The sequence below is a fragment of the Penaeus chinensis genome, chromosome 27, assembly GCF_019202785.1.
Source record: "Penaeus chinensis breed Huanghai No. 1 chromosome 27, ASM1920278v2, whole genome shotgun sequence".
NCBI classification, from domain to species: domain Eukaryota; kingdom Metazoa; phylum Arthropoda; class Malacostraca; order Decapoda; family Penaeidae; genus Penaeus; species Penaeus chinensis.
In genome coordinates this window covers 9,943,733-9,956,232 of record NC_061845.1, presented here as the reverse complement: position 1 = coordinate 9,956,232, position 12,500 = coordinate 9,943,733, and the positions used below count along the sequence as shown (strand labels likewise).

The following is a 12,500-nucleotide window of genomic DNA, read 5'->3' as shown; positions in this document are numbered from 1 at the left end:
ATATGAATTCTGAAAACCAAAGCCTTTGCATTTGGGATATATATTAATCTATGGAAACTATTTACTGGAGAGACACAATAAACATTTATCACAACATAATATTTGACTACAGAAATGTCTCATTCACTCTCTTATCTCACGCTTTCTTTCTCATTCTTTTCCTCGCTCTCTCTCTCTCTTTCCCTATCTCTCTCACTCACCTTTTTTTTACCCACCAACGTTTCCAAATTCTTTGCAATACTGTAAATAGCATTACCATCTGATTAGATGGTTTATGCATAATTTTAAGAGAGAGAGAGATAGAGAGAGAGAGAGAGAGAGAGAGAGAGAGAGAGAGAGAGAGAGAGAGAGAGAGAGAGAGAGAGAGAGAGAGAGAGAGAGAGAGAGAGAGAAGTAAAACAAGAAAAAGAGGTTAGAAATATATAGTAGAGAATCAAACACTGAATAAAAGAAGATTATCTATGGGAATATCTGAACGGACATAGTAATTCGTATGAGTGTAAAATTGGAAGCCTATCCCTAAAAGTAATCGAACCTATCTATCAGGCAATGACAGAGAGCGCGAAAAGCCCCAAAAATAAGGCCTGTAAGAAAAGATGAGGCATGAGAGGGGAAAATGTGATTGTTTATATATGGTGAGTTCATAATTTTCACGAGAGATGTGAGAGCGTTTGCGTTTTGAAGAATATAATACTCTTATCTGAAGACTTAATAACAGGTACGCGATAGATTTTTCGTAGATAAAATATTTTAGATTTAATAAATGAAATAGTTTGCTCCTCATAATTTGTCATATCACTATTGCCGTTATTACATGTACCAGTATCATCTTAATCATATATGAACCGTATTCATGTTGACAAATGTAGAAAAGGTATGAATGAGAATGGATATCTTCACAATACAAAAGATGTATTTGACTGGTTTCGATTATATCTTCGTCAGAAATTCATGTATTTCTGACGAAGATATAATCGAAACCGGTCAAATACATCTCTTGTTTTGTGAAGATATTCATTCTCATTCATACCTTTTCTACATAATCATATATGTCTTTTTAGTCTTAGCATTAATATAGCTACTATTGTTCGTTACTATTATCACATATTCATTAGGTTTCTGTCCTGATTACCGTTATTGATATTACTATTATTATTATTATTGGCATTATCCTCATTATTATTAGCGTTATCCGTCATTGTTAGTTTTCTCTCTCCTGTCTGCTATTTCTATTTTCTTTCCTCATCTTTATGTAGTCGTACCCCCCCTCCCCCTTTCTAGATCAGATAAAGAGAAAGAGAGAGAGAAACAACTGCAGTTTACTTTTATTTTGTTTTGTTTGGCCTGTTTCATCTATCAACTTGGTGACTTTATGGCAGTTATGCAATAAATCGTTTCGTTAGATAGAGATAAATATTCCTAATACAAAAATTATGTTTCTCAGAATTCCTTTTATCGTTATCATTGTTATGACGAATTATCATAAGTACATGTAATTCTGCATATTCAGTATTATTACCACTATCACTGTTACTGTTGTTCAATACTTTTTAAGATGAAAGTTTAAATTAATAAAACATTCGATAAAGTTGATTTCAACGCGCATACACTCATATGGCTTTAACTTAAACAAAACTGTCATTATTGTAACAACCATTAGAAAATTGATATAAACGTGATATAAATTATAGGTATCCGAGTGTCGGTTACAATATTAGGATAAAATTTATCTGTATAATAAGAAGGGAAGGCACGAAGAGAAGAGAAGAAATCAGTATATACAAAAGGCATTCATTTGCCAGCTGATTTTTCTCTGTTACTTGTCAATAATATTAATAATATAACAATATCAATATAGATTTGTAATTATTAATTGGAGTAAGATTACGTTTTCTATAAGCAGTTCAAATCAATTTGATTAGCGTACATCATTATTAACTTGTACATCACTATTAACATGCATACAGTAGCTAATACCTGTGTTAAATATGCTGTTGCTTACTGATTTATTTACTTGTATGAATATTTGCAGTCATAACCCGGACTTTTTATTAGTTTACAATCCAGTCTGTTGGTAGATATTCAATATTACCATTAACATCTTTATGATCATGCTAACCTTGTATTATTACATACAAATATCATTACCCCGTATTGTTACTATTCGCTTTATTTTATCATTGTTTTCAATATTTCACTGAATATGCATTAGATATTGCTACTGTTGTTAATGCTGCAGCCGTTAAAAGGTTATCATAACCAATTTTCATAAGTTATAACATTCAGGATATCTGAATTTTATACCATTTTTTTGGATGATAGTTGGTCATCAGTAATAGTATTTTTAATCTATAAGAATAATTAACCATATTGGCCGTTTCTTTTTCTGTTATTTTTCTAATAATATCATCTATTTCGGTATTGTCACATATCATTTTAAGTAGTACTCTTCTACGTATAACAATACATTTAAAACAATTCAATAATAATATCCTCATCCTTGCCAATTTCATGCAATATATATTGAATCACATAAAAGTAGAAATTAAGAAGTGTATTGTTTTTAGGTTACAGAAGACCTCAGGGATAATGACGAATAATGATAGATTATCAAATACAAGTCCAAGAAAATTGACAGGTATTGCCGTTACATGATATATGTCAAAATTATACATATATATATTTTTTGTTTTGTTTTTTGTTCATGTATTTATGCTGGCACTATCTCTCATTTCTTTTTTGTGGCTCGCCCTGTTTCTAAACCCCGTTTTTTACTTTCTTATTTTATTATTATTACTTTTTGTCTTATTCCTTTTGTCTTACGTGTTTTCTTATTTGCTCTACTATCATTCACCTATTTTCTCATTCTCTAGAATCATTATATATTATTTAAGAAACGTTGCTTAAAATTTATGATTAGAAAAAAAAGGCAAGATTTAGGGTTACAGTGATTGAGGTACATAAGATCTTTCATTTATGTTTTATTTCATTTTATTCATTCCATTATATTTATTCATTTTTAATTCCAAATACAATAAACGATGGGATCATGAATAAACTCTATGATAATGTCATGGGTTTCCTTCGTGTGTTAAAATGTTGAGAGAGAGACACAGGGAAGAGTAATCATTGGAGCTGACTCTAATTGGCAGTCTCTCTCTTTCTCTCTGTTTTCTTTCTTTATTTCTCTCTTTCTTTTCTTTCTTTTTTTCTCACTCTCTCTTTCTATGTTTTTCTCTCTTTCTCTTTCTATCTCCCCCCCCCCCCCTTTCTCTCTTTCTATTTGCCCTCTCTCTGTCTCTTTAATCACTCACTCTCTCTTTTTATGCCATTCTCTCCCTCCCTCTTTCTCTGCCTCCCTTTTCCTGAACGAAGGAAATAATTTCCAAGATACAGACGTGCGGAGTGGCAGAGCGGCAGGTAGAGCGAGGGACAGATACAAGGTTATAAGATAGGGAAAGAAACACAGGTTAAGATGGGTAAAAAAGGGAGTTAAGATAGAGGAAGAAGAAGAGGTTGACGTAAAAAATAATTTTACTCCCTGATTTTGTCATGGTGGATTTATAATTATTAGCCGTTATTTTCGATGGCTCAAAGTGCATTTTTAAATTTACAAGTGGTATAAAACTGCATTCTTTACTTATATATTGATTACTACAGATGGCCAATGACAAGCAATTATGCATGTAAAACAGAACTTCAAGTGATGCCCATATACCATGAGACTTGTAGAAATATATATATTTTTTTCAATTATTACAAAATTTATGGTTATGATTAAGTACAATATGATATAAAGCTAATGTAATTATACCAATCATGCAACAATCATTTAGATAACAGAATGGATAAACATTACGATGATATATCCAGAAAATATGTCAATAACAAAAGATAGGTTATATATTTTATTTTATTAAACGTCATGACACGTTTTCTTTGAAATCTGAAGTTCAGGGATAACTGATTTATATGCCCTATTGGCCTTGATCATAAGCGTATTAAAGTTTTGTATGCAAAAGCCCAGCTTGCCTTATAATTCTTTAGGTTTTGGTAGCAGCGGCTGTATAATCTCGGAATTCTACGTTGCAGGATCCATGACTGAGACCAGAGTAAACCCTTTTTTGGCTTTGGGGGGAAAAAATGAACAGGTATTGATTGCACTTGCTCGTGCTTGGCGGTTCACGAGTGTTCTTCGCAGAGATAACGTCCCCTTCTCGAGGTCAGAGGTCACTCAGGTCAGCAGCTATCCAGAAAGGCACCAACAGGCCACTCGATTATAAACGGAATCAAATCGCTACACTGGTTCTGGCTATCCGACTCGGTAGTTGTTTTATAGCATTTTCATTTTCATTTATTGTTAAAGTCTTGACTAACTCGAATTTTGTATAAATTATTGAAAGTAAGACTTACATATCGAGAGAGAGAAAGAGAGAATGGGAGAGCGAGAGAGAGAGAGAGAGAGAGAGAGAGAGAGAGAGAGAGAGAGAGAGTTTAAAGTTTAAAGTTTTAAAAGTTTAGTTTTGATTCCATTTAGTACAATGGATATTCTTGGTGTGACATACTGTCTGTTTCATTTTGCTTCTAAACTATCCCCTGTGTGCAAGGGATGGCCGGGGTTACCATCCACTGGCGGCGAGGGATTTGAACGCAGGTCAGAGAGAGAGAGAGAGAGAGAGAGAGAGAGAGAGAGAGAGAGAGAGAGAGAGAGAGAGAGAGAGAGAGAGAGAGAGAGAGAGAGAGAGAGAGAGAGAGAGAGAGAGAGAGAGAGAGAGAGAGAGAGAGAGAGAGAGAGGGAGGGAGGGGGGGGGGAGAGAAATATAAGTAACAGTGACAGAAATATAAGTAAAATTAATACTTATTCGTGTGTCTCTTAATAATATTATCCTGGAGCGGATCCAAACGAAAATGATTGATTATAAACAGAAGTTCAAAAAGAATGTATTTATGTGTGAAACATACAGTATTGTCATAAAATATCATAAAACAAAAAGGACCAATATTATTAGATGCCAACATACTGAGGTAGAGAAAATTCCAAAGAGAGAGAGATAGAGAACTAAAGAGAATGTATTTGAGAGAGAGAGAGAGAGAGAGAGAGAGAGAGAGAGAGAGAGAGAGAGAGAGAGAGAGAGAGAGAGAGAGAGAGAGAGAGAGAGAGAGAGATTGAAAGACTGGCAGAAAGAGAGAGAACTAAAGTGAATAAAAGACTGACAGATAGAGAACTAGAATTTTCTAAAATGTAATGTTTCGTTTATCACATCTATCTATCCGGTGACGTTGAGTTATAGATATATTTTTTCGTTAAATGAAGATAGATATTCCAAACACAAAGATTTTGCTTAAAATAATTAATATCATTGTTATCACTGATTATCACTGTTATCACAAGTTCCGGTATTATCATAATTATATCTATGTCTTTTTCATTTTCAGTATTATTACCAGTATCTTCATTCCTATTGTTCATTACTATTAACATTGTTATCAGTCTCATTATTCTTATCACCATGAACAATGGCATTGCGATTATTAGTTTTATTGTCTTGATTAGTTTTTTTATGATTGTGACACTCCCTTCTCTCTTTCCGTTTGTCATCATTTCCGTCCCTCACTCATTTCTAAACAGTTCTCCTCTGTATGTCTTGATCCCTATCATTCTCTCCTTCATATGTTTTTATGTTTTGTTTTGATTGTGTTTAGTCACAGTAATATCTTACATGATAAGCTCGTGTAATATATGTAAGTACTGTACGTATGCCTTGCATACACACACATACACACACACACACACAATGCAATCTAAACTTATTCTAGTGATGATTACATCGCATTGCAAAAATCGAGCAGCAAGAATGCAGCTTATTAATTCTGAATAGCATTACGGTAAATATTCAAGATAGCTTAGAACTGCCTTCAAGGTCTCTCTCTCTCTCTCGCTCTCGAAGTCTGATTTCGTAGTCATGAATACACTGATTTTATCAATAATACCGAGCAAATGATAATAGAATGATAAAAAAAATAAAAAAACATAAGACATGACGTGCAATTCCCGACAATCGAGATATTCGCAAAAAGCTTATATATCGCGAACCGAAATTTAAAATTATAGTCTCAGTATCTTACGCTTGATAGAATTCTGCTGCAGTAATGAAAATCAGCATTTTATCCTGATTAAAACTTGTTAAAATATAGGTAGATAGAACAACGAGAGAGAGAGAGAGAGAGAGAGAGAGAGAGAGAGAGAGAGAGAGAGAGAGAGAGAGAGAGAGAGAGAGAGAGAGAGAGAGAGAGAGAGAGAGAGAGAGAGAGGTAGATAGAACAACGAGAGAGAGAGAGAGAGAGAGAGAGAGAGAGAGAGAGAGAGAGAGAGAGAGAGAGAGAGAGAGAGATAGGTAGATAGAACAACGAGAGAGAGAGAGAGAGAGAGAGAGAGAGAGAGAGAGAGAGAGAGAGAGAGAGAGAGAGAGAGAGAGAGACTTAGTTGTTGATTTGTTTAAATTCCTCTACAACAGAAATATGACCGTTTCGTCGAGTACCATCCTGATTTCTGATTCTATTTTGCAACAATTTAGATTGTTTCTTCCTGGGATAACGGTTAAAAAGAAGAAAACAAGAAGAAACAAGATATTAAGGATAAGTAATAGAGATGAAAAGTCTAAAATTTTAGATAATTCAAGGGCATATCCGGCGAAAAATAAACAAGGTAAAAATGCAAGTCTACTCATGAAAATAATCAAAACTATCCACCAATGAATAATGGAACGACCGCAAAAATGTCAAACAGACAAACATTATTACAGATGAGAATTGACAGAGAAACATATTTATTTTAAGATTCTTTGTTGTATATTACTAGGTGGGTCCTTCACACTTTGAGACAAAGAGAGTGAGGAAGAGAGAGAGAGAGAGAGAGAGAGAGAGAGAGAGAGAGAGAGAGAGAGAGAGAGAGAGAGAGAGAGAGAGAGAGAGAGAGAGAGAGAGAGAGAGAGAGAGAGAGAGAGAGAGAGAGAGAGAGAGAGAGAGAGAGAGAGAGAGAGAGAGAGAGAGAGATAGGAGTGGAGGGGTAAAACACTTAGTGAAGGGGTGAGAGAATGGAATAGTAAGAAATAGAGAAAATGAAAGGGAGAGAGGGGAGTTCGTTGCACAACCCTATCTGCTTTGAGAAATGAAAAGCATAGAGCTGAGAAAGGGTGGGGGTGATACAGGAGAGAGAAAAATAAGAATGATCACACTAATGATAATAATAATAAGGAAATTAACTCTTTTCTATATCTAAAACACACTTTCATCAAACAAAATGTTATCCCATATAAAGTCCGCAGTCAAAAGATATAAAATTATGAAAACATCGGCCATTACCTCTTCTAATTAAAATTATTGTAATTTTTCTTTTTGCAGCAATTGAAGTCGTATGAATTCTGATCTCGTTTGTATATTCTCGTTCGATCTCTCAATTTCCCCATTTGTTCCTTTTTGTCCTGATTCACAATTGGATGATCTAGAAAAAAATATATAAAACCTTTCTTCCTTACTAATTCAACTTCTTTATCTTTACAAGAAAGAATCTAAAATACTGAAAGATTAATTCAGATGACATCAGGATAAAACTATATACATACACAGTGCTGCCAGATTTGGGGAATTTTCCCTAGTTTTGGGGAAATCATGATGTTGATGGGGAAATGGGGAATTCATGCCCATTTTTGGGGAATTTTCATATGCGACTTCGGATTTACTAGAAAAAATTGGGATTTTTTATTGTGGAGCAGCATTTTCTCTTAGTTTGGTAATTCTTCAACACATCAATATAAATAATATGATACATAATAACTTTAACGGTTGTATCTATGGAAATATAATAATTTTAAGATGAAGAGGTAGCCACTAGTAGGAAACAGACAAGTGATAACGGAGTGGAAGTGAGTGGACGCGTCCAGTTCGCGTCCGCCGCCCGTGAGACAGCTCCCTTACTGTGACTGTGTCACTCACTGCCACCCGTGACCCACGCCACGGGCCACACGAGTCACGACACACCACACCAACTTCAACTTCAAATAAGTTGAATGAGATAGATAATGAATGGAGACTACTTAGGAATACAGATCTTGAAGTAGCTGCAAGTATTGACACAGAAAGACTCTGGCAAACCATTGCGGATATGAAAAATGAGATGGATCACAAATGTTCCCTCAGTTGTCTTATTTCGTTTCTTCTGTATTTTGCCTTCCACATTCAAGTGCAGCTGCTGAGAGAATATTTTCAGTAGTTAATAACATGAAGACCAAGCAGAGAAATGCACTTTCCACTAAAACATTGGTTGGATTGCTCCATACTAGGCGATACTTGAAAGAGGATTTTTGTTTTAGTTTCCCTGTAAGTAGCACCCTTCTCCAACGCATGACCTCTGATATGTATGATTCAGAGTGAATCATGTATATGATACAGAATTAAGATTAACTAAGCAATGCTACATTTTAGTTTAAAGTTATAATAAGTTTTGAGAAGTATACTACCTCTGTTTTTCATTATTGTACTTAAGTTTTCATATTAAAAGTGTGTTCAGCATAAATATATTTATTGGATATTGGACCTTTCAGTTAACTAAAAACATTGGTTGGATTGCTCCATACTAGGCGATACTTGAAAGAGGATTTTTGTTTTAGTTTCCCTGCAAGTATCACTCTTCTCCAACGCATGACCTCTGAAAGCTCCGATATGTATGATTCAGAGTGAATCATGTATATGATACAGGATTAAGGTTAACTAAGCAATGCTACATTTAAGTTTAAAGTTATAATAAGTTTTGAGAGAAGTGTACTACCTATGTTTTTCATTATTGTATTTAAGTTTTCATATCAAAAGTGTGTTCAGCATAAATATAATTGGATCTTCAGTTAACTATGCCAGTATCCTATTGCCCATACTACAAGTAGAAAGAAATTGGTATTTTTTTTAGCTATAACTCAAATAAAACTCAATTAAAACCAAACTTTTTGAAATGGGGAAATTTTGTCCAAAATGGGGAATTTTGGCACTCGGATTTGGGGAAATGTGAGTCATTGCATCTGGCAGCACTGTACATACATGTATGTTTGATGCTATATTACACAATTATATTCAACAAAAAAAAAGTCTCCCATTCTCCCCCCCCCCCCTCTCTCTCTCTCTCTCTCTCTCTCTCTCTCTCTCTCTCTCTCTCTCTCTCTCTCTCTCTCTCTCTCTCTCTCTCTCTCTCTCTCTCTCTCTATCTCTCTCTCTCTCTCTTTCTCTCTCACTCTCTCTCTCTCTCTCTCTTTCGGCCTCTATCTTCTTTATTTTTGTATATCTAATAAACTCTATATACGTCTCTCTTTCCTTGTTACCTATAAATTTCCCATAGAATTCTTTCAAAATGGCAATAAATTTGATTTAAATCAATCAGAATATAAGTATGATTTTCATTATTGTAGTATATTTCTATCAAGCCAAATATAAATGTGTTGTTTACGACAGAAAAGTTAATGAAACAGTAACTACAAGTCGAGGAAAAAATATATATATTCACGTAGATTTCGTCAACATTAACGTTCATAATACTGAAATCCTTTCATCTTGAAGATTTGTTTTATATTGTAGATCTTGTTTATATAAAATGCTGTGTGTTTATTTTTAGTTTTCAAACTATCTTGTCACAATTTTCTATGATATTTTCCTTTATATAATTTTTCCTTTTTAATTATGCCGCGGCATACGCACAGGCAATAAGCTATATGGAATAAGCATGCAGATTTGTATAGGAATAATTAAATACAAAGATAAGCAGCAATAAAAATAAAGAATCAAAATAAGAAAAAGGATATATAACGATAAAACGCAGGGGAATAAATAAACAAATAAATAACTGTAAATATTGCTTGCGCTTATCGACCTTGTGTTGTTTTCCGTCTGCTCTCGGATACAAGAATCGAGATGAAGTTCAAGAAACCAAAGTAGCTTCGATCCCTTATGATTCCAAATAATAGGATTCAAACTTAAGTATAAAGATTCAAACCCTATAATGATCAGCTGGAAATCGTGTAGTTTCGGCATCTATACTTAGGAAAGGTTTTACGGAGAGCGATTGTTTATGTCAAAAATTGTCTCCAACTTCCCCCGTGAGAAATGACTTGAGACGATGCACATATCTGCCATGGATAACCAGGTCGAGAACTGTGAAGAGATAGATAAGGATGATATCCACTTTTTAGAGGTAAAGGAGAATTTCCATGCCGATTTGTCCTGTCGAGGGACTTTTAATACACAAATTCGGTCAGCAGAAAAAAAAAAAAAATATCGAAGGAGAGTTGTTGAAGTTAGGTTTAAAGTTGGAAATTTGAAAATTGTAGTAGAAGTTTCTCTCTTTTGTGATTTTATCGGGTTTGCACAATTAGTCAGGTTGTATATCACTTTAGAGAGAATCTGATCAGGTGAATGAAGAAAACAAAACATTACTATTTTAGACTATTTTCGTAATGTTATTTTAGCCCTTTTGTTTTCGTTTCAGTTATTGAAAAATGTGAAGAACATATTTTTGAAAACCAATTTAGGAAATGTATTTTTCTTACATATATATTTTACTTCCTGAACCCTTAATTCCCCCATGAAATTAAATTCGTAATGAAGGTCATACCATTTGCATTGCAATTATCAAACAACCTTTACCTGATGATAAATAATACTGAACTTTATTTTTTAAGAAATAGCCATAAGGTTTTGCTGCCATACAGTTTTCAGGAAATTTGTCCATATATAGGTCAACCTTAGCTATGAGTTATTTACAGATATTATAGCTGTTTTGTTTATCTATAACCAATTTTGTGACAGATGTGAAGATATATATATGGAGATGCTGTTATCATAGCTTTGATAAAATTAAGTTGTACTTGTTCCGGGATCGAGTTGAATGTGTGTGGCAGATACACTCTGGCCTCCTTTGTTTGAATTTAGGGTAATGTTTTATTTGTGCTGTATTTCTGATAGAATGGAGCAGCAAAATATGTTCTATTTATACATGATGTAATTTCACAGCATCATGAAATTTGGAGGCTAGTAGAATATCACATGAGAGAGTAGTTATAGAGGGAATAAAAAGCTTTGATTTTGATATCCATTATTTTGGGAGGGCGGGAGTAACAGTCAATATGGTAATTTTATTCTTCAAAAAAATACATAATAACAGTATTAACATTATTATCTTTGAGAGTAGTGGTTATTATCTGTTATAATTCAGAAATCTGATACCATTTGTACTGCATATACAATTGCACATAATAAGAGGAAAAAGTTACATTTTCTGCCCATTTTTCTTTCAGAGTATTGGAAAAGGATCATTCGGAGTCGTCTACAAAGCTGTGTGGAAATGTGTAACCGTTGCAGTTAAGAAAGTAGAAACAGAATCAGAGGTATGTTCTTATAGCGGTATCAAACTTAAGCCTTTAATAGTCACCCATATTTTTTTCTCTTGCTTTGTGTCACTGTATGTAGATTGTTATATACTTAATATTTGTAAAGAAGCAAAGAAATAATTATTGCAATTGATCAAAATTGAGAAAGTGAATAATGTATTTTTGAAAGTAATATTTCTTGTATTTAGTCTGGGAATTCAAGACACATTATAAATAGATATATTTCAAAATTTATTTGTGTTCATTTTAAAACAACAGATATTGAACTGGTCATTAGGTATTGTCAGGTTGTCATATGTTTCTTATCTGCTAAAGAAGAAGTCACTTGGATTGATAAAAAGATCATAGACCGTTGATAATGATGATAGCTGATATGATAATGAGAATGGTATTATTAACAGTAGCAGTAATAGTTATAATGAAATAATAATAGTCATAAGAATTATGTGTATAAGGATAATGATTATGATGACATGTAATAGTGATGATTATAATTATGATAGTAACAATCTTAGTAGTGATAATGATAATGCCAATGATTATTAGGAGTACTGTTGTTATTTATAATATTATCATTATTATTACTGTTATTGTTTTTATTGTTTTTCTTATTGATATTGTAGTTTTTGTTGTTATTATTATCATTATCATCCATATCATTATTGTTATTGTTATTATTGTTGTTGTTATTATTATTATTATTATTATTATTATTATTATTATTATTATTATTTTATTGTTATTATTATCATTATCATTATTATTATTATTATTATTATTATTATTGTTATTGTTATTACTATTGATGTTATTATTGTTGTTATTATTATCATCATCATCACCATTTTAATTATAATCATAGTTATTGTTGTTATTGTTATTGTTGTAATTATTGTAGTTATTGATGTTTTATGATTATTCTTATTATCATTAGGCTATTATAATTGTTATAATGATAATAGTAATACTGATAATTATTATTTTTGTTTTAGTAATAATTGTTATTATAGTTATTATAATTATAATTTCACCTGTCGCAGTAGCAGCAGCACCTATAGCAGCATTAGTAATAGT

General features: G+C 32.9%; 1 protein-coding gene across 1 annotated transcript in view; it reads left to right on the top strand.

The window, feature by feature from the left end:
• Positions 1-10,075: 10,075 nt before the first annotated feature.
• Positions 10,076-12,500, top strand: part of LOC125039379 (mitogen-activated protein kinase kinase kinase 7-like) — a gene marked incomplete in the record, with an annotated part of 225,210 nt that continues 222,785 nt past the window's right edge. The window contains 2 exon segments of the mRNA XM_047633224.1: positions 10,076-10,231; positions 11,334-11,423. Of these exon segments, the coding sequence (XP_047489180.1) occupies positions 10,157-10,231; positions 11,334-11,423 (165 nt within the window).